The 22,251-nt window shown below is 42.3% G+C and overlaps 1 protein-coding gene across 2 annotated transcripts; it reads left to right on the top strand.

The window, feature by feature from the left end:
* The first annotated feature begins 27 nt into the window (after positions 1-27).
* On the top strand, positions 28-22,194 carry CEP57 (centrosomal protein 57). 2 transcript variants are annotated; one of them, XM_064409470.1, is made up of 12 exons: positions 112-174; positions 1,830-1,886; positions 4,823-4,979; positions 7,931-8,110; positions 8,426-8,547; positions 9,437-9,553; positions 14,040-14,117; positions 15,217-15,321; positions 15,484-15,561; positions 15,898-16,139; positions 19,512-19,656; positions 20,962-22,194. In XM_064409470.1, exons 1-12 carry the CDS (start codon positions 133-135, stop codon positions 21,196-21,198), a joined length of 1,560 nt encoding a protein of 519 aa, XP_064265540.1. In that variant the 5' UTR covers positions 112-132; the 3' UTR covers positions 21,199-22,194. The 2 variants fall into 2 exon arrangements, with proteins under 2 accessions (XP_064265541.1, XP_064265540.1); XM_064409471.1 differs by lacking the exon at positions 1,830-1,886 and having other exon boundaries at positions 28-174.
* The last annotated feature ends 57 nt before the right edge of the window (positions 22,195-22,251 follow it).

Raw genomic sequence — 22,251 nt, 5'->3', positions numbered from 1 at the left:
GAGGAAGACGGGGCGGGACCTGCACCCGGTCCTCTCCTCTCATTGGCAGGCTGGCATAGCAGTCAAGCGAGCCAGCGAGCGGCCGCGCGGGTGCCGAGCCTTAAAGTGACATGGGCTGGAGCGGGCTCCCTGATGGCCGACATGGCGGCAGCTAGGGGCGGCTATCCGCACACGGTGAGGCTCGCAGGGCGTCCCCGCCGTGAGGAGCAGGGCGGGCGGGCGCCTCGTGAAATCCGGGGGGCCGCGGCCGGGCAGTGCGGGGCCGGCGGCTTGCGTGCCGGGAGCCGTACAGGCTGTGGGAGCTGGCTTGTCTGTTAAATGATGTGCATATATATATGTGTGTGTGTGTGTGTGCATCTACACGTGCATATAGGTGTTTATGTGTGCGTGTGTGTGTGTATGTGTATATATATATATGCGTGTGTATCTACATGTATGGGTGTATGTATGTGTGTATATACACATACATATATATAGTAAGAAAAAAAAATTAAAAAAAAAATATATATGTGTATACACACACCGGGGCAGAGCTGGCGGGCTCTGCGCCTCCGTTGTTTCCCTTCGCCGGCGGGAAGCGCTGCCCTCAGCCGAGGCTCGGCTGCAGCCGCTGCCCGCGCCCTCAGGCGTGGCACCGGAATTCCCGTGCCTGCCCTGCTCCCGGGGCGCTGGCACCGGAATTCCCGTGCCCGCCCTGCTCCCGGGGCGCTGGCACCGGAATTCCCGTGCCGCCCTGCTCCCGGGGCGCTGGCTGTGCCGAGCAGCGGGACCGTGGCTCGGCTGGTGGCAGTGACCCCCGGCAGGAGCTGTGCTCAGCTCCGCACGGAGCCTGGCTGACACCGCAGACAGGTTCCCATTGGGGTTCCTGTGTGAAGTTTTGGCGAGATGTTTGCAGCGTTCTGGAGCAGGTTGCGTTTTTAGTTGCCTTTCCCCGTTCTGGCTGTTTTTCGGGTGAGGAGCTGTGTCCTGTGCGAGCTGTGGAGGAGCAGGGCGGGCGAAGCGGCTGCAGTGGGTGTGTGCACGGAGAGCGAGGCAGTCCTGCGGGATTCCTGCTCTGGGTCTCGCCGGCCGGGTGCTGAGCACCCATCCTGGGCTGCTGCCCTGCAGTGCGCTCCCGTGCTTACGCCTGGCCAGCAAGAGGAGCTGGAGGACTCCTGTCTCTTTTCGCACCAAAAATGTTTCTAGCACGCCTGGAGAACAATGTCAGAACACTCGTTTTCGTCTTCAGTAGGTAAATATAGGCCATTTAATCAATTTAGTTAGCAAACAGAGGCTTTTTGGGCAAAAAGTTTCCCCCTGTAGACTTCCTGTATGTGTTCAAAAAAAGAAACAAACCCTAACTTTATATTTTTCTGAACTTTGAGAGTAGTTACTTTTAATACACCTGGCACTTTATGGCAGACATTTTTTCTTCTCCATCTGATGTAGTTGCTTAACTAAATTAAATTTTTTTATGTTTGCTTTCAACTAGAGATGTTACTGAAACGTAGAGTGCTCCTGACTCTGTATCAGGGAGGCACAGCCAGCACTTCGTTTGGCCTGTGAGTGATAGGGGCTGTTCTTCCTTCCCCCCTTTCCTACTGCACTAATGAGGGAGGGTAGGCTGCTAATTGAGACTGGCCCTCCAAAATGACTGTGAAAGTTTGATTAATTGGGTACTTGTATGTTTTATAATCACTACATTCAGTATCTCATTATTTTGGGGTATTTTTTCTCATTCCCTACATAATTTTCCTGCATTTGCTTCTTTTTTTTTTTAACTACGTGCAAAGACTGCTGTGTGTCACTTAAAGCATAGCCAGGTATTAATCTTTTTTTCTCTTTTTCAGATGAGAACTTGCAATAGCACCCATTCTAATTTAATTCCTGTTTTAAAAACTTTCTGTGTGAGTTTGTGTCTTTTTGTTTCTCCCCGCCCCCACCGCTTTGTTTAGCCTTTGAGAGCTTTGGGAGGTCCCTGTGCTGGTGATGTGTGAAGTTATCTCTGGTGTGTGTTTTCAATATTCCCTTCTTTCTGCTTGAGTGGGCAGCTGATATGCAGTGGTGAAAGCCATGAGTTTTGGAAGGCAGTGTTCTCTGACCCGTGGAGACAAAACACGCTCAGCTCACTGTTATGTAATAGCGTGCACTTGGCTCCTTGTGGGACTGTTAAGCTTCTTCATTTACTGCTCTGGGGCTTTAGTGTGGCTTAAAGAAGACTACGAGGAGTACCCTGAAGGAGAGGAGATAGAGTTAGCAAACATGACCTAGCTGACATTCAGAACAAATATGTAGAGTTTCCTGCTTTTTTTATTTTTCACAATTTTCCTGAGCATCAGAGCATGATACTCCCTGTGAGACTTTCCAAAAGCAGGAACAAATTTGAATGATTTTTAATGACTTGAGAGAGAGGGGAGAAGAGCAGAGAATCCCTGTGGTGTTTGAGCTTTGTGAAGGGAGATCCTTGATACTGTTTCATAAACTTTCCCAAGGTATTCAGCCAAATTATTTAGAGTTGCTATTTGTGAAACTGAATATAAGCCACTTTTTTTGCTTAAAAATAGATAAGAAAAATATATGTGGTAATTTATTATTTATAAAAATAAATTATTTAGACTGAAAAAAGAATGATTGCTTATGTAATAGATGATATTCCAGCACAAATTTTTTTAGTAGCTATTTGAAGCAGATATCTGTACTGACTACTACACTGTTCAGATTGCTATTATAAGTTACTATTACTGACTGTTCAAATTAGTGCCTATTGCCTTCATCCAGGTGGAATTCAGAAGACAGGTAACTAGTCAAAAGCCTCAATTTGCTTTGCTTTGTGTTACTTTGGTGCTCCAGGGTTTTGAGTAGACTAGCTTTTTCTTTCAGCTAGTCTGCTGTTGGCTAGAAAAATATTACTAATGGCAGTAAAAACAAACAGAAGAATTCCTTTACTTTGGTGTTTTTATGCAGTTGGATTTAATTTTCAGACAAGACTTTACCTGTAAAGACACAAAAGATGATAGTGACATCCAGAAGGATTGTGATGCTGTCAGCCCTACTTTGGCTTCAAGCTGATTCCGCTTTTTGTGTTGACTGTTTGATGGGGTACCTTTGGTTTGGATCAATAGCAGACAGGATATTGATATTTGAATCGATAGTTACTGCTTGCTGAGGCTTATGTTGCTGCTCTTGCTGTACTGCCTGCTGCAGAAGTGCTGTGTTTTGCTTGGTTTATTTTTACTCCATCATTTGGTTTTAGTAATCTGTGCTCATCAATGCCATATCCTGTAATGCTGATGGCATTTTTGATGTTGGCACCTAACAGGCTTTTGATCAGATGGATTATTGTGTTCTGGTTGGACTTGTGAGGCTGCTGGGTTTGAAACAGTGTGTTTATGCATAAAACACCTGTTAAAAATAGCTTCATTAAAATATTCTTAATTAGAGATTAGTGTTTTAATTCACTTTCTGTGGTAGAAAATATATGTGCAGATGCAGTTATTTTGAGAAAAGCCATTATGTTGTGTAGGAAAAATGTTATAAACCCCAATGCAAAGCAGTCATAAAACTGTGCTTAGAAACAGCAATTGATACACTCAGAGTAGTTAGGATCCTAATTTTCTTGCTCACAATGAATCACTGTGTTTATAAGAGGAAATCAGCTGTGTATGGGCTTTAAATAACTTTAAAATTTTCTTAATTCTCTTCCCCATATTTAGCTCCTTGTAATGCATTTTGGGCTGTTGAGTTATTTGCTATGAGATATGTAATATTTTCTGTATTTTTAATTTAGGTCACTGTATGCTCCCAAGGATTGGTATGCAAAAGTGTAAAAACACCCTGCCAAGATCTGCAATTGCTCCTTTTACTTACTCATGAACAGGGAAGCTGTAGGAGCTTTACATCTGCCTGCACCCATCTTGCTTAGGGTGCTTTCAAATTCTGTCACTGAAATGTTTAGTGATGAGTCCAGTTGAGAGAAGTTAAAAATAAGCATTTAATTTAATTTGTATATACAGATTGTAAAGCTTAGGCCAGGTAGACAGTTTTTGAGTCAAAACCATAAACACACAATTCTGCCATGTCTCCTCTCTTTGGAAGAGCATCTTCCCAGCTAGGTGGTCCTTTCAGGTCATTGCAACATCCAAAGCACAGCAGGAGTTTGCAAAATTGGTGCAGACTGCTGGGAGATCCATGATCTCCACAGCCACGTTTTTCAGAACAGTGTGAAGCTGATTTAAGGCTACATTACTGCTTAGAGGCAGGAGTGCTTTCCTGGCTGTGATCTGCTGGCTTTCCATGGCTGACACCACTAATCAGGTGTAGCATAAAGTCATCTGGATGTGTCTTGTGAAGTTCCATCTATGAATGGAAAGATAAGAAAAACTAATTGAAGTGAGTGGAGTGGGAGGGATTGGGATCTCAGCTCACCTTCCCAGCTGTGTCCTGTGCCCCATGTGCAGCCAGTGAGCTCCTGTGTTACTTCAGGGGTGCAGGACCACAGTCCTGGGTGTGCCTTATCACGTTTGGCCACCTTAGTGCAGTGTCTCCTGCAGTAAATGTGACCAGTAATTAAGAGCACAGTTGTTTTCCAACTGATTGTGGGTTTCCTTCTCCTAATAAGTAGTAGAGAGTACAAGTAAATGGGAAAAAAGTGTAAATCAGAAACTAGTATGGGAAAAACATTCTTCTGTTAGGTACTGGTTTTAGTGGAGAGGGAGTTGCATGTAAAATGACACATCCTAAGGCAATAAAGAAGGAAGTTCAGCTTTTGGGAAATGAGTCTCCTGTAACAGTACTTCTACACATCATCTGATAGAATAGAATAACAGCTTTATTTTGTTTTCAGGATGATCTGCACAACACTCAGAACTCCACAACAGCCACAGATGGACTCTCTTCAGCTTCATTTATAGAATATCCAAGGCACAAGCCATTTATTAATTCAGATTTGCAGCGTTCCCCGTGGAAACCAATAGTTCCATATCCTGAAAGCCACAGCAGAGGTAATAGTTCAGCAAAGTTGTTTTCCTACATGTTTCCAAAATGTGGTAGAATACTGTATATCTTCCACACCTATGAAGGTTGCAGTCTTTTTATCCTTTTATCAATTCCCAGTGATGTCCAGGTCACCTGTTTTGTAGGTCCTTGGCACTTCTCTTTCCAAAGTACACCTGATGATAAAGGTCGTCTTACAAATGGAGAAATACACTCCTCTTTGGTAGTAGATTTTGCAATTTTTTAAAATTGTCTGTCAGTACAAATTCATGAACTACTCATATATTTTGTCCTTTCTTCAGTCTTCCTCTCCATCAACTTTTCCTCTCCTGAGTTCCTAGCTGAGTTAGAAATAAGGAGATTTTAGTCCCCAGAGTGGTTTGGAGCAAAGGAAGAGGTTTGCTCCTGTTAAAATTGGAAGGCTTATCATGAACGAAAGATGTGTTGTATTTATTGTATCAGTGAAGTTTTAAAGGATACAGAGAAGGCTTCAGCAAAGTGCTGAACTGAGAGCTAACAACACCAAAAATGGAGGCAATTTTACTCCCATTTATTCTTCTTGTTTCTAGGCTCTTGTCCCTCCCTTCCCATGCTGGACATTAACAAAAAAACTATTCTTGGTTAGTTTTCTGTTGTTTTAGTGAATTATGTAGTGAGACATACTCCAGAGCTGCCTTGGGGTGCATACAGGGTGCATCATCAGGAGTTGGGAGACCAGAGCAGGACCAATCCTTTGAAGGGCTGTTTGGCTCAGGGTCATTGCAGAAATGCTTGCTTTAAGACTGGAACATTATGGAGGCTTAAAGATATGAACTGCTTGATATTTTTCCTTATGGAGAAAAGGGAGAAATGTTTAGGATGAATCATAATATTACCCAAACTAAGTAAAAAATCAGGATGATGGCCTCAAGTCCCTGTTCCAGTAACACAATTCATTCTGAGTTACTAGGGACTTGTGTGTTAATGACCTTAAAGATGAAATCTCAGTTCTTGCAGCACTATTTAAAATGCAGTATGTACTCTCAAGGCCATCCGATTTGAGAGTGCTGTTTACACAAAACTAAAACAATCTTTACAGATGAAAAATTGGATGGGCAGGAAAGAGCTTCCTTATGAATTACTGATGCAGGTGTATTTTTGTAGAGTGTGCTGCATGTTGCATTAACTATAAAGTTTTGACTTCCAAGTTTTCACTTGGCAATTTTTTTTCTAGTGATGCTGTTGCCAGCTCTGAAATAAAGATGGGTGGTGGTAGACAATTGGATAAATTATATCCCATTTTAGAAACTGGCAAATTTTTTACTTTCAAAAAATGTTTAAATTAAGTACAAGTGAATGTGAGTATGTACTCAAAATTTAATCCAACTTGTGGATGATCCAGTATGTTTCTTTTTGCATAGCTTTTAAAATGCAGAAATGTTCTGGACTGTATATATTAATAAATTTAAGGATATGGGAATTAATTTCAAATGGCAAAATTGATTTGATTTCTTGAGGGTCCGCATTGCTCCTCCCATTCCCCATATTAAAGAAATCTTATTAAAAATCCTGAAATTTGATATAGTAAATTCTTTTTATTGTGGGTTAATGTCTTTGTGTTGTACGTGTCAGCATGCACAGTTGGCTTTAATACTCCAACATGACTGGATAATACTTGGCCTATTGGGTTTCACCTTTATCTATTCACTGCTTGAGTTGCTTCATTGCTGTGTTTTGTTAGTCATTATTGTGTGTCTACTGAGATTTCAATGTAGCTTTTAACAATAATAGTAACAAACCTGTTCATTGTTTCAGCTATGCCCATTTCAAGTGAACCCTAGGAACAGTAAATAGAGAAGAGGGTGCAGTTGTTGATTCTGATATTGCAAATAGGAACAAATGATCAATAAGTTCTCTTTAGCTGTGACTGCTCCTGCTACTTCTTATCTACTTAACAGGTTTGCATTGATGTAATACTCTCATGTGCTGTTATTCACTTCAAGATTTGATAATTTTTAAAAGTGTTTTTTTTTATGTTATCTGATGGACAAGCCAATATGCAGTCCCAACTCTTGCAGCGCTCAAGCATGCTTTATTACAGGTACATTCTTTCTCTGGAGTGGATTTAAGCACAAAGGAGTAGGCTAATGTGACCTTGCAGATTGGTCTGCTGTTTGAGCTGTGTGTACAGATGTTCTTGTGTTTAACTTCAGCAGCGCTGTATAGGGGAAAGGGTTTATGGTTATGGTTCCCTTCACAGAGTTAAACAGCCCAGCTGAGAGACAGGTAATACATCAGGTTACCAGCAGATGGTCTAATTGCAAGGTGATGTGTGTTCTATTACAACTGCTTTTCCTTTTGTGGTGAAGCATATAGAAAGCCTTTGTTTAGTAACTGGTAAAGCTGGGAGTGCAGCAGAAAGGCAGAATGGTTCAGCACTAAGGAGATGTGTGTTTTTAGATGGAGGAGGGGAACACAAAAACCAGAAGAATTAAAAAAAAAAGTCTGTTTATTCATAAGCGCTTCCATAGCCCTTCTCATTGCTAACCTTTACTTTGCTGTGTGACCATTCATGGGAACACTATGTATTTGTTGTGGTAGGAATAATATGAATATGGAGAATTGTTGCTGTTTTAACTATCTAGTTGTGACTTTTCATTTCCTTTTGATAAAGGGTCAGAGGATACTCTGTTCTCAATTGACACAATATTTATATGCCTTGTTCTGGGAAATAGTTGTATCTATCTATGTGTCAGGTGAAGGGTGTGCACTAATGGCATCTCTTTGTTTGAGACTAGTTTTAGACTCAGTTATGGTTTAAAGGGAAACAGGTCTTAATTCCTGGAAGGACTCTTGGATGCTGGTAAGGAACACTCTGACCTTCTTGCATAACATGCTTTTGTAATAACATCTCAAGTCTAATGGTGTCTTCAAGTGATGATTTAATGGTATCTAACAAAAGCTACTTGCTCAATTGCAGCAATATTTTCTGCTCTGAAGAATCTCCAGGAGAAAATTCATCAACTGGAGTTGGAACGGTTTGAGGCAGAGGAGAATGTAAAACAGCTCAGCAGTGAAACAGCAAACTTTAAAAAAATACTGAGTGAACAAATGCAACACAAGGAACGGGACAAGACTGAAGTGGCAAAGAAAAATCAAGGTTATTTCCAAACTGTATATAGATACTACAGAACACTGATGTGGATGAAACTTGATTCTTCTAAATGCATCAACCAATTTTAATTTACTTTGTTCAGCATCTTTCAATTTGCAGTGACATGGGGAGTTAGAAAGAATTTTAAGGCATTCTTCATTTTAGGGGTTTTTATACAAAAGTACTTTAGGCATAATATGTAAGTTTCTTAGATGGTCCTTTTTGTGTTTGTTTTGAAACTGTCCTGAAAACAACAACAACAAAAAAATCCCAGCAACAAGCAATGCATGATTTCTACTTTCTGCCTTCTGTTGTCTTCAGAACTGACTTCTCAGCTGGCAGCTGCTGAGTCTCGATGCAAACTTCTAGAGAAACAGCTGGACTATATGAGAAGAATGATCCAGCATGCAGAAAATGAGAAGTCACATCTCTTGGAGAAACAGGTGGGTTCCCAAAACTTTCTCAGGGTTATATCATAAAATTAATTAATTATGTTATGACTTTTTCATAGTTACTGTAATTTTTACACCTTTAAATGTGGGTGTTTACTTCAGCTGGCCTTCATATTGTTAGGTATGTATAACATCCCTACTTAAATTTCCCAATTTTCTCATGGCCCTGGTATGTTCTTTGTGCACCTGTTTCTAAGGCAATAGCAGGCTCTGGCATTAATATGAACTGTTTGCTTCTGCGTGATTGGCTTACTGCAGTAGCTCATCCTTATTCTCCAGTGTTATACCTGTGTGCCGCTGGGACACAACCTCCCTTTTGTGTTTACAGTCTTTAGGCCTTTGGGGATTTTCTTTACTAGCACTACTCTTGCTAAATTTGGGCTGAAATACTGATTCTGTAGAAATAGCAGTAACATTTCTATTTCCCATCATCACCCAACCATTCCCAATCATCAGTGGTTGTGATTTTGCCTATGTCTAAAATGAACGTGAATTTTGTTTTATAGGTATATGGGTCACCTAGAGCTATCTGTTAATTGGTCTCTGTGGCTATTCTATTTCAGTCTGTTAAATAGAAGAAAAAAAAATCAAGAAAGCTGTTTCTAATTTCTGCATAATTCATTTTTTAGTGTTTTGAGTTGGGAGGAGGGAGAGACTGAAGAATCCTCTCTCAGATGTGGTTAAATGTCTGTTTCCCCAACACTGGTGGACCAGTGGTGCAGCTTGTTCCCTGATTGTGGCACCATCTAAAATTGCACAGAGGCAATAGTAGTTCCTTTGGACTGTTTATGGACCTCCTTTGTGCTCCAGACAAAGATGTTACAAAGATGCTTACTATAGGTGGTCTTGTGTTTATAATTGTTTTTCTTCTCCCTTCAAGGGCACCTTGGAGAGAGATCGGCTTCTTGACCAATCTCAGGTTCAGTCTAAGTTGGAAAAGCTGGATATACTGGAAAAAGAGTACAGCAGACTAACTACGATGCAGTCCACAGCAGAGGTCTGTCATTTGACTTGGATACTGTATCAGATTTATCTTGCTTATTGTAATCTGTACTTCATGGCTTATGGCAATGGCAGAGCTGAGCAAAATTTAGTGCTTTAGAGTAAGACAGCAACTAAACTTTATTTTAAACTGAGGGGTTGTGAAAACTTGAAGTTATTGCTGCAAGTGTACATGACCATGTAGGCTTTGGGGCACTGTACATGTGAGAGTTGTCATTGTATTATGCCTTAACAGTCTGTTGGTGTTCCTCTTTTGTGCTTAGTTGATGCCTAGGCATTGTAAGATTGCAGCCATTCCCAAGATCTTGACTTGCTTTCCATGCTACTGAATGCCAGCAGTTATCCTCTGTTATTATTGAGATTCATCCTGACTTGTATGAATTTGTTTTTTTTTCCTCTTACTCCTTTTTGTTAAGAAACACAATTATTACTAGTTAATTTTGTATGCAGACTTTTGTGGTTCATGTTGCAAGACCTCTAGCACTGGGTGATTCCCTGTGGATTTGAGTCAGTCTGCTTTTTCAGGACTCTTTGAATCAGTAGCTTCTACAAACTCAGCATGACTGTGTTTGGTTATTTTCTGGTGTGGTGGGTTCACCCTTGAATTTTTGTATTTTTTGTAATTTTATGGTGAGGAAAGAAACTTAATCTCACCATGGGCTGCAGGGGAATCTCTGCTCTGACACCTGGAGTACCTTTTTCCCCTCCCTTGTTGACCTTAGGGTCTGCAAGGCTTCTGTTTTCAAATATTCTCACTCCTTGCTTCTGGCTGCAGTTCCCCAGCAGGTTTTTCCCTCTCCTTAAGTCTGTAATCCCAGAGATGCTCCCAGCATTGCTGTTGGACTCAGCCTTGGCCATAGTGGTGGGTCTGTCTTGGAGCCAGCTGGCATTGGCTCTGTTGGCATGGGGAAGTTTCTGGCAGCTCCTCAGAGAAGCCACCCCTGTAGCCCCATGGCTACCAGTGCCTTACCACACAAACCCCATACATCTCTGTGGTGTTGGCCTCTGATGCTCCATCCACATACCTCTTTCTGCTGCTCTAAGAGAGACCACAGGTCCCTCAAGCCTGGAAACTACAGAGATCTTAAGCAGGGAGAGGCTTTCTTCTACAAATTTCTTCCCTGTTCCCCCAAAAAGGACCAGATAGCACATGATTAGATTGTAGTATTGAGGATGGCAGTTCTGGACTCTGTCAAAATTATGGGCTTTCCACCCTGCACACCAGCCCTTACCCCAGGTGATGAAGTAGATGGTGTTTCTCCAGAAGTATGTAAGGAGGTGTTTGTGTTAGTACATCTTTAGCTGCTTGGCTTGCTGCAGGATATTTAGATGCTGCACCTCTTCTTGGAAGTCCCTGAGCCCAAGCAGCTGCAACAAGCTTTTTAAGATCTTGACACCCTGCTGTGGTGAGCTGCAGTTGTAGGTTGCATTGTTTACTCAGGCCGAACACTTGCAAAGAGAAATGGGAGTCTCCTGGGTCTGACTCCTGGAGTCTCCTTTGTACTCTGAAAGTAGCAGTGATTTCCTCCAGGGTTAGAGTTGAAATAACCCATTCAGCAGCTGGCATTCCCTCTGAAAGGCTTTTAATGAGTTTTTGACTGGTAGTAGTTGAAGTTTGGTAAGACTGGGTTGTTTGTCTTTTTGTGCTTGGCTAGTGAAAATAATTTCAGCCTTATGGTTCTTTTTGTGTTCTTTTCTGGATCAAACCAGAGGTCTTTAATTCTTTAGGAATTAGTAGCTGTCACAATTAAATATGCTTTAGAGGAACTGGGTGTTAAATTCACACAATTTTGAAGCTATTCTAGGACCTGAAATGAATCTGGATTTAGCTGTGATGTGGAGTCATTTTTCTTGTCATCGTTATGTAGTTATGAGCTATTTTCTGGTTGTCAGGTCTGCCTGCCTCTGTGGTTATTGGCTGTTTGTATGTGAGCATCTATGTGATGGGTATTACCTGAATATCTTCGAGGAGTGACTGCACTCTCTACTCAGAAGCATTGTGTCTGTTCCCTCTTTGATCTCTGCTGTAGTTGTGGCAAGATTGGAGGAACATTTTCAAGTTGGATTTGAAGCAAGAAATAAGAGACTGTTTCATACATGGTGTGCTGAAATGGATGGAAAGTGGTGAGGTGATAGCTCATGAGTGAGTGGTGATGTATCTGCCTCTGAGTTCCGACACTGCCAGAGCACAGCTTGTGTGGGGGGTCTTACTGAGAGCATTTAATCTCCCCGCAGACACTGCCTGGCCCTATAAGTATTCTCTTCAGGTAATTCACTAATGTCAGTAGTGGCTGTGAAAAAGAAATGCTGAGGTTGCTTTTTTTGTGGAGTACTTACCCTGAAAATGCTTTTGAGGATCTTTAGTTCAACTGTAGTCCTGCAGTATGCTCTTTGGACAGCTGACTGATAAGATCTGAAAATGTCTGTGTGTGAAGATAGAGTAAGAAATGTGGCTGTTCACTAAAAGTGCAGTTTGGGCTGTGGTCTTGTTTGCAGCCAGATGGCCAGAATTCAGATGTGTGTGTGTGGATGACATTTTCAACAACGTAGTAATTGATCTTAATGCTGACTGTGAGACTTAAAACCACATCCCCCATTCTATGGATTGGGCAAAACACTGGAACAGATTGTCTGCAGAGGTGGCAGATGCCCTGTTCCTGGAAAAAAATCAAGATGAGTTAGGAGAAGGCTCTGAGCAACCACCTGGTTTAGTGGAAAGTGTCCCTTGGACTTAAGTGACCTTTAGAGGCCCCTTTCAACCTAAACCATCCTGTGATTCTGGGGTTCTCTGAGTAGGTGGTTGCATGAAGTTCATTTTCTGTTACAAAACACACCAAAAATAGACAGTGAAATATTTTATTTCTATTTTGTCAACTAAGTTTTTTGCAGTGGCCCCTGGTGATTGAATGGATGTTCAGCAGCCTGGTGCTGACCTGCAGTCTGCTTGCTGCCCCTTGCAGTGCTGTCTGACATGATGGGCAGCACTGCTGGGCACAGTCTGTTTGCTTGGCTCTGTGGCCTCTCTCTTAGTAACAGTCCATATAAACAAGAAAAAAATTATTTCGGGAATCTAAATTGGATATATAATTTCTAACAGGGTCTGTTACAGATGATACAGGAAGATACATTCTTGCTGTTTTGTTTGAGCTGCACCCCGCAGCTGAACAGGTAGCTGAGGGAATTCTCATTCATTTCAGAATAAAAGCCTTGATCCAGATTCATGTCAGTCTTTAGTTTAAACAGGATATTTTCCTCAGTATTTCCATACTAAAAATTCTGTCAGACTTAAGAGGTTAATAAAAGGTCTTTGAGACCGACCACATAGATATAAAGAGTTGTGCCAATAATTGTAAAGGGCAGAAGATTATTTTAAGTTTATCTGAAATACCTTTGTTTTGAATGAAAAAAAAAAAATCATCAGAATGAGTCTTTCATTCAGAAGAAAAAGTCTGTTCCTATATATAGTACCTTTGTCCTCAATGTTTATCCAGGCTTTTGCCTTTTAACACCTTTGTATAACATTATTCTTGCAGTTAATGCTGAAGTAAAGCAGAACTGAAATATTTAGTACCTCTATGTAGTAGGTTTATAAACAAACAAGTGTACAAATACAGCTGTCACTCTGTATAACGTGCTTTTCTGTGTTAAGTTTGATTAGTGGCTCTGTGAATTATCAGTCTTTGGGGGAAGAGAAGGGCAATTGTTTTGGGGACTGGAGCTCTGGGTTGTTTTTTCACAGCTGTATAAAGCCAGAAAGTTATTTGGTAACTTTCACATTGGGAATTTCAGTGTATCTTGTTTAAACAATGTTTTTATCTTGTTGGAGGTTTACAAAGAAATGTGTGCTTTCCCTGTTAACCCTTTCCGTTAAACAAGTTTCAAAAGAGGTCTTAAAGCTTTTGTGATAAAAAGATGAGATTACTTCCGTTTTATTTATAGGTATCACAGGGCATCATACAACCTTTCCTCCCCCTTCTTTATTAGAAGGGTGGCTAGATGTTCAAAAATTCTTTTGTTGTAAGAGTGTAAGCTATGGCTTTTAGCAAAAATACCATTATTGGTCTAAATAAAGCAAGTCTTCTCGTGCCTTATAACAATGTGTCTTTGTTAGGTCTTTTGTAGTACAGAATCTTAGAGGATCATGCACACAAAACAACCTACTATCTAGGATGTTTTTACAATTTAAGAGAAAGAGCCTTGTGTATTGCTCTGTGTGTATTTGCTGTGACCTAACTTCAGATACCTATTGTGAAAGTAAGAATAGAAAAATCAATTTAAATGTTAAGCATAAGCTGTTGACTGCTGTATTTATGCCTATACAGGCAAAGCATCAGCAATCATTCTAATGCTCAAGTCTCCATTTATGCTTAAGTCGTAAGATGAATTCACAGTTTTTGCAAGCTCTTAATATTGTAGGCTTCAGAAAGGAAAAAAAACTTGTTTCATTAGTAACACTATTATTTTGATTTAACTTTGACCAGAAAAAAATGAAAGAGCTGGAACAGAAGCTTCATGAGGAAGAACACGCAAGGAAGCTTGTTCAGGAAAAAGCAGCTGAGGTAACCAACAGGAAATTTCTTTTGTACTGGTATGCACTGGAATTAGCTCTTCCTTTTTATCAACTTTTCAGCTAAGCTTACTAAAAGTGCCCCCCATATGCTTCACAGAATAGTGAAATCCTGGTTTTGTTTTTTTTTCCTTTGTTTTTCATCCTGCCTGAGGTACCAAATGTTCTGAAATTCTCTGAGCTTTTTGGAAACCTTCTATCACTACATGTGCACTGAAGTTTTGATTTATGTACTAAAAGTTGGAAAAGAGGAGTAGAAATTCAGACTAGTCCATAATTGAGTATGCATGGGAACCTTTTAATAGATCTAAGTCAACAAATGGGCCCCCTTCTTCATAATTGTAATTAAAATACTGTAAAAGGAAGCAAAAAAGAGGCAACATACTTTTGATTTTGACCCCTTAAGGATGCTGGGTGGTGTTCTAACCTGAAAGTGTGGTGTTCATTAAGCATTTGTTGTATACTGGAGAATTATGGACATAGTGTGTTAGGCTCTAACATTAACCTTTGCCATCAGTTTGGTGTGATGGGGAAGGGGTACCTCAAATTAATAACGAAAAATTGTGCTGTGAATGCTTCCTCAGGACATGATTTCTGAAGCCATGCCCTATCTGCCACTTGAGCAGTGAAGCGTGTTAGGATTCTCACTGTCAACAGGAAGTGCTAGCCTTAACTCTTTAGCTGGTTTGGTGGTTAGTTAGTTTGTTTGTAGGTTTTTTACTGTCAAATTTAATAGAACAGAAGGAGTAGTTGCTTAGTCATGTCATGGGATCAATTGATCATGGTTGGGTGCCTTGAGCTCCCCAGTACCTTGCCAAGTGTAAAGCACAGTTGATGCTTTGGCACTTGCCTGCATGGGACTAATGGACTAAGGCTAGTTCTCTAATTTGCTAGGATTACTGATGAGTAGTGCTAACAGAGGAAGTATTTAATGTTTTAGTTGGCCTTTGACTGCAAAAATAAACTAAAAATTTGCAGCCCTTGCTTCTGGAGAGCCTATGTTTTAAAAATTCTTGAAGTTCTCTGCTTGTACTGTCTCTGATTACTTATTAATATAATTTCAGTAACTGCCCTTGTTCCCTCAATTGTAGCTCCAGACAGGCCTGGAAACCAACAGACTACTGATTAAAGCAGCATCACCACTGCTTTCTCCAAAAGTAAGACAACCCAGGAAAAAAACTAAGCAACCAGAAAAGGTAAGGTGTGGGGAAGAGAAGGGCAATTACTGAGGAGTTAAATAAGGTTCTGTGCATGTGGTGAGGGAGCAGGTAGCCTCTTTTACTACAAAGTAAAGGCAAAGGGTTTTTGCTGTAGTATAATTTTTGCTAAGTACTTGTCTCTTCTTTCTTTCTTTCCAGAAATGCTCTGTCAGACATCCCACAGTGCAGCCCCATTACAGGTTGTGTCTGGGTGATGTACCCTTCGTGGCTGGGAAGGTGAGCTGATTAATTCCTAAGCTTAGAGCCAGTAGCTACAGCTCCTTAAGGGACTTTGGGTTGGTGCACTTCTGACACCCAGTGGCCAGATCATTTAATTTTCCTTGACACTTTTCATACAGATTGTCTTCAAAATACTTGTTGGAGATTGACAACTAGCTGAGCTGGTATTTCCAAAAATAGGCCTGCACTATGTTGCTTGACAAGATGTTCTTGTTAGTGCATATTAATTCAAACAAAAATTACATTCTTGTCAGGAGAACAAAAGTGGTACTGTTTTTAAATGCTCTCCAGTATTTTGTTGTGTCATTTAAAAGAAATCTCTTTTCCTTTCAGTCTACCAGTCCCAGTCATTCGGTTACTGCCAACGTGCAACACGTGCTACACCTGATGAAACATCACACGAAAGCTTTGTGTAACAGACGTGTGGTGAACGATACTCCAGCAAAACCCACCAGTACTGGTCATCCTGCCTGCAAAAACAGAAGGCCATCCCTGGCCATGGACTCGTCCTCCTCTCAGGAAGAGCTCTCAGAAGTGTTGCTGACTTTACAAGATGAATTTGGACAGATGAGTTTGTGAGTGTGGTGTTTTTTCTTCTGTAGATTATGAATGCAGATGTTTCATATTTTTGCCTTGTTGCTTTGAACTTGGAAGGTTTGCCTGAAAAAGTTGTTAGTTTAGGAAATCTCTAGAATGTAGTCTTTGTCTTGCTGGCTGCAGAGGCTGTCAGTTGTCCTTGCAGTTAGAGTCTTTGCTAAACAGTCTGAACACCAGACCTGTGCTTATGTGCAGCAGTATTAATTTCAGAAGAGGCAAGGGAAAAAAGTGTGGTCACAGCCCCAGTGCACTGTTGTGGTGTGGACCCAGCCAGCACAGGACCCTGCTGCCACTCACAACCCCCACACCCATCCCTCCCCCATGTTGGAATGGACAATATTCACCCCTTATACTGTACCGAGCCCCGCACTTTCCAATGTGTCCCAGTTAACCACCATCACCTTTCCAGTCTTTTGATGTAGGTACACACAGATACCATTCTGTAGTCTATGGACTGTCCCTTTACTAGTCAATTGAGTTAACCTAGTCCATGACTTTGGACTTGGCTGTCCTGACAGTCTTTCAGGGCAGGAAGAAGTGGTGGGGGGGTACCTGAATGGCTGAAGTGACTTGGGAATGCTGGTGCGTGAGAGGCTGGACATGACCCAGCCATGGGCACTCCCAGCACAGAAAGCCACACGTGTCCTGGGCTGCATCCAGAGCAGCGTGGGCAGCAGGGCCAGGGAGGGGATTCTGCCCCTCTGCTCTGCTGAGACCCCACCTGCAGGGCTGCATCAGCTCTGGAACCCCCTACATAAGAAGGCTGTTGGCTTGCTTCAGTGAGCCCAGAGGAGGCCAACAAAGACAATCAGAGGGCTGGCAATCAGGGAGCACCTCTCCTCTGAAGACAGGCTGAGAGCTGGGCTTGTTCAGCCTGCAGAAGAGAAGGCTCCAGAGAGACCTCACTGGGGCCTTTCAGGGCTCAAAGGAGGCTACAAGAGAGGGACTTTTTATAAGGGTATAGAGCATTTGATAATGGCTTTTAACTGAAAGAGGGCAGAGCTAGATTAGGAAGAAATTCTTTACTGTGAGGATGGTGAGGCACTGGAACAGGATGCCCAGGGAAGATGTGGATGCCCATTCTTGGAAACATTTAAGGTTAAGGTTGGATGAGGCTGTGGGCAGCCTGTTCTAGTTGAAAATGGCCCTGTCTATGGTAGGGAGTTTGGAACTCAATGATTTTTAAGGTCTCTTCCAACCCAAATCATTCTGTCATTGACCTTCATCAGCCCCACATCAGAAGGGTCCTCTGAGAGACAAGGCAGGATAGCTGGATGCTTCATTTCCTTTGTCTCCAAAGCACCTATGTGGAGAGCCCACCAGTACCCTTCTGAGTCCTCAAAATGCCCCAGCCCAAGACAGTCTCAGCCAAGGGTGCACAGAGCCTCTGGGCCAGTCACAATGGGGTGGTTTTGCCAGTCATTTTCTCAGGCTGGTTTCAGCCTCCAAGACCACCAGCTGTTGGGATGCCCCTGTCACTCCAGAGCTACAAGTGGGTTCTGTCCCTGTACAGCTTGATGGCTTTAGGGTACACTGCACCAGGCTCTGCTAAAGCCTTGTACCCTCATGGGGCTGATGTGCCCAGGCCATCTGAACAACACAGTCCAGTAAACCTGGATGTCCCTCTCCTGCACCTGGCTTGACACAGGGCTCCTCCTCAATACTGGTCCTAGGATTCTCCATTTCCTGTAAAAAAGAATTAAAATTCCTTTCCATAGGATCAGGAATAACATCTGCCACTCTGTCTGGGAACTGCCCACTGAAGACTTAAGCAGCAACTTTCCTGGAAGAATTTCTATTTGTGGTTGCTTTTTTCCCTGCAATTTCACATACCTGTGCCTCTAGGGTTGAGGCATGGGTTTTCCATCCCACTTAATGTTCTCCCTGTGGTCCCAGAGGTGAAACCCTGTGGTGTGTACCCTCACTATCCTGTCTTTAGTGCAGAAGGTAGCTTTCTCTGTTGTGGTTTGACCAGCAACTCAGGCCCACGCAGCTGCTCACTCACTGCTCCCAGACACAAATCCTGCTATGATCTGAACCCCTTCAGCACCATGCTGGATCCTAGCACTGGGACCACGCTGGTTTGAGCTCCCACGGGATACTGCGAGTTCTCCCAGGCTGCTGTAATTGGCCTGGGGCAGAAGGGCAGGCGTGGCACATCTCCTGTGCAGGCTTGGCTGGCCGGGCCGGGAGGGAGGGAGCCAGGTGTACTTACAGCCATTCCCCAGGAGAGGGCTCCCGCAGTGCGCGGAGGGCGCCCATTCCCCGGGAATGTCATGGCCAGGGATTCCGTGGCACCATAAGCCAGCGCTGCGACCAGCCACTACTAAACCAGTACAGCCATGCCTAGAAGAGATTTGTCTTTGCACACTCGTGGTCCATGTTGGGTGCCAGAAAATACTGTCTTGGTTTAACCCCAGCTGGTGGCTAGAGCACTATGCAGCTGCTTTCCTGCCCCTCTGCTCTGGTGGGATGGGGAGGGAAATTGGGAAAAGGAAAAACCCATGGGCTGAAACAAGGACAGGTTAGTAACTGAAATAAAGTGAAATGTAATGAAAAGGGTAGAGAGATAAAATCCAAGGTAAAAAATGATGTGATGCACAGTACAGTTGTTCACACCTGCTGATCAATGCTCATCCCCAGCAGCAGTTGTCCCCTCATGGCTAACTCCCCCTGGTTTATAATACTGGGCATGATGTTCTATGGTATGGAATATTCCTTTGGCCTGTTTGAATCAGCTATCCCAGATATCTCCCTGTCTCAGCTTCTTGTGTCCCTGCTCACTGGCATAGCAGCAGACACTGAAAAGCCCTTGGCTTAGGGTAAGTGCTGCTGAGCAACAATGAAAACATGAGTGTTATCAACATTATTTTTGTACTGAATCCAAAATGCAGCAATGTAACAGCTACTAAAAATGAAAACTCTATCCTAGCCAAAAGCAGGATCTGGACAAATAGTCCATTAGAGGACAGTTTTGCTTGTCCTGGTTAACAGAACGTGAATTGTTACTGCACTGCACAGCTGCAGTAGGTACAGATACACAAAATATTAACTGAGTGAGTGCTGAGATCAAGCTCTCATAGGATTATTTGGTCATTTTGAATATACATTTCATAGTTGGAAGCTACTTAAATTATTGAGACTCAATGTTGCAGCAGTCTGCCACCACTATGTGCTACTGTAATAATGCTGCAAACCAGCAAAACTTCTTACTGGTTTGTTATGGTGTGTGGAACATGTCTGGCTGCTGATGCTTTGGTTTCCTGGAAGTGTTATTTCTGAACTGGGTACAAGATGTAGAAGCCAATGGAACCTGATGCAAGCCTTGTTCTGTCTGAATTGTGTGCTAGTGATCACCAGCAGCTGTCAAAGCTCATCCTGGAGGCCCCAAATGCTACAGTGAGGGAAGAGCTGGAGAGTGAACTTGATGCACTGGTGGGAAGGATGGAAGCAAAGGCAGACCAAATCAGCAAAGTTCGGAAGCATCGTTTGCAGGTGAGTTTCTTTTGCTTGTGATCATACTTAGGTAGAGTTGCTGACTTAAGCAAGGTTTTTTTGTTATATCCTAATCTAGCAGCAGTTGCATAAAGCAGAAATAACTAGAGTAGCACTGTGTAGTTCTACCTTTGATGTCCCAAAGTTAGTCTGCATGCCTCCATCCATCCCAGTATCTTTGCAGAACCATCCTTTCTGTCACCCTGGTGCACACTCTTCACTCTGTCCTGGACAGGGCTTTCGCATCTGTTCTCACATTGCATTCTACACTCCTCTTGTCCCTTGAACAGTTTTCCTTTTCTTGGAGTAAATGACCTATTTATGTTTTGGATAGTGTAGCCTTTTCATTCAAAGCTGTAAAATGTACTGATTCCCTGTTGTCCTTTGTCTTCATTAATTTTAGTAAATTTCTTTCAAAGATCTTAACCCCATGTACTTAATCTGGTTCAGTTCATATAAAGCACGATTACCCTCACCTGGTGTAATTTATACACAAAACACATGCTGAGACCTGACATCCAGAATGGACCTGTGAAAGGCTTGCTATTGGAAGCATTACTCACTTTTGATAGCTTATGGTCTTCAGAGGAACTGCTGTAGAGAAGCAGATGTGCTGTAGTTCTCAGCAGTATTGATGCTGAATGTGCTCTTGGCACAAGTTTTAGGAGCGGGGGTTTAGGAAAATTGCTGCATGTTGTCAGCTAGAAGGAGAGAGCACCACCACCTGCAGAGAGGACCTGTAGAAGCCACCCATGTTGTGGTTTGGGTGTATGAGGTTCAGACACATTCAGAGTGTCCAGTTCCCCATTCAGTCTTTGCTGGGGACTACTGAGACTCTGTGATGGTGCAGAGCTCTGTGTGGATACCACCTTTTCACTCCAGCATAGCTCTGGTATTCTTTCAGAGCTACATCTCTGACAGTGACTAGCTATTAAAATTACTAGTATGTATGTAAAAAACCCTTGTTTTGTTTTCTGTTTTAATTACTGGATGGTAACAGTGATAAATCAACTTTTTTCATCTGCATCTTTTTGTTACATTTCTGATGGCAATGTTCCCCCATAATGAACGTCTTAGTTTTTAGAGAAGGTAAACACTGTAAGCTAAACACAGCTCTAAAGTTGCAAATATAACAATGCTTTGTAAGGAAAATAAAGTATTTATTGTTCAGTGTGACTTGGAAACAACCATTTGCTTACCTTGGTGAGATAAGTGGTGGGATGTTTCTGCTGATTATAAGAATTGCTGAACATAAAACTGAAACAAGATCACTTCTTAATGTTTTTCTTTGGGTTTCTCTTTTAGCTAGAGAGACTTAAGAGAGAATGCAAGTCCAGAAAGACTTCTGCTAAACAAATAAAAGACAGCAGGTTCCCAGTCAGTGAGGTTAAAGTAACAACTACAATAACCGCAAAAGGAAAGAATGCAGGTCCCATCAAAGTGAAGCCTGGAGAAAAGAGTCGGAAAAATCTTCAGTTGCTGAGAGACATGCAGACCATACAGACTTCTCTACAGAAAGATGATGTCAGCTGGGACTACTGACTCCTCTGCAGGAGATGTTCTTGAAGCATCCTGGCCAAACTTGCATTCTGGATCTAAAGCAGCTGCCTTTCTTGCTGTGTGGAAGAGACTACTGTACGCTAAGCACACTTTTGAAATACAGGCTTACAGGCTCTTGGCTCTCCATCCCTGCATTTGATTGTATGTATTATGGTCTAGCTTAAATCACATTCTATTTTCAAGGTACATGGCCAGTGAATCTTAACAGTAGGGTTCCCCCAGTTCCCTATGTTATGGTTCCAGCAGTCCTTCTGTTTTTATCCCAGCACACCAAGCACTGCACATGTGTGTGGGTTGGTGTGTGTGTGATGTGCCAATGCCATTTCCTGCTGTTGATCTGGGATGTGTCTTATGTGAAAACAGTGCTGCAGTCCTGGGTGTTGAGGGCTTTTGTCAGTTCTGTTCTGTGTGCAGCTGCAATGACTCCATCTCTGGCAGCATCTGAGGGAGAACAGGTAAACCCCTTCAAAGGTGTTCTGTGGGGCTCTCCTCAAAAGGCATCCCTGGTTCTTGATCTGCTACGTTGCATTAGTCAGCAACAGTGGGAGTGGATGTTTGAGTGCTTAGAAAAGGAGCAAAGTAACTTATGAATTACGTTGCTTAATGATCAAGTGACATTTTTCTACAGAAATCCTGCTTTAGGAAAATGCTGTAGGGTAGGGGGTGATACCCTGTCTCTAGCTGACAGCTTTGGGTGGTAAAGGAGTGAGAGAAACCATGCAGGTGTTTTAAACTGCAAGTGCCTCAATCGTGCCATTTGGTCCTGGCATCTTGCTTTTAACTTAAGTATGTGCTTTGATGAGCTATCAACTTTGGTAGTAGTGCAATTAAGTTTGTGCTCTGATTTGCACAGCTGATTAAATGTTATTTATTATGTTAATAATGTAAAGAATTTCCTGTTAATGGAATGTATAGAAGACCCAGATTACCTGTATATACAGTTGAAAAATAATAAAGCCAGCTTGCCTGTTGAATGAATTGTGGGAAAGCTGCACTTCCTCTATATTGGCTGGGTGTTTGCTGCAGCACTGTGCC

Source organism: Passer domesticus, chromosome 2 (assembly GCF_036417665.1).
Source record: "Passer domesticus isolate bPasDom1 chromosome 2, bPasDom1.hap1, whole genome shotgun sequence".
Taxonomy (NCBI): domain Eukaryota; kingdom Metazoa; phylum Chordata; class Aves; order Passeriformes; family Passeridae; genus Passer; species Passer domesticus.
Note: the sequence above shows the minus strand (reverse complement) of the source record. Positions and strands in the feature narration are given on the sequence as shown.

Excerpts from the sequence above, each read along its gene's own strand:
- CEP57 (XM_064409470.1), top strand. The coding sequence starts at position 133 with ATGGCCGACATGGCGGCAGCTAGGGGCGGCTATCCGCACACG. Across the intron at positions 175-1,829 it reads GGGGCGGCTATCCGCACACG|ATGAGAACTTGCAATAGCAC; the intron begins GTGAGGCTCGCA and ends TCTCTTTTTCAG. Across the intron at positions 4,980-7,930 it reads TCCTGAAAGCCACAGCAGAG|CAATATTTTCTGCTCTGAAG; the intron begins GTAATAGTTCAG and ends GCTCAATTGCAG.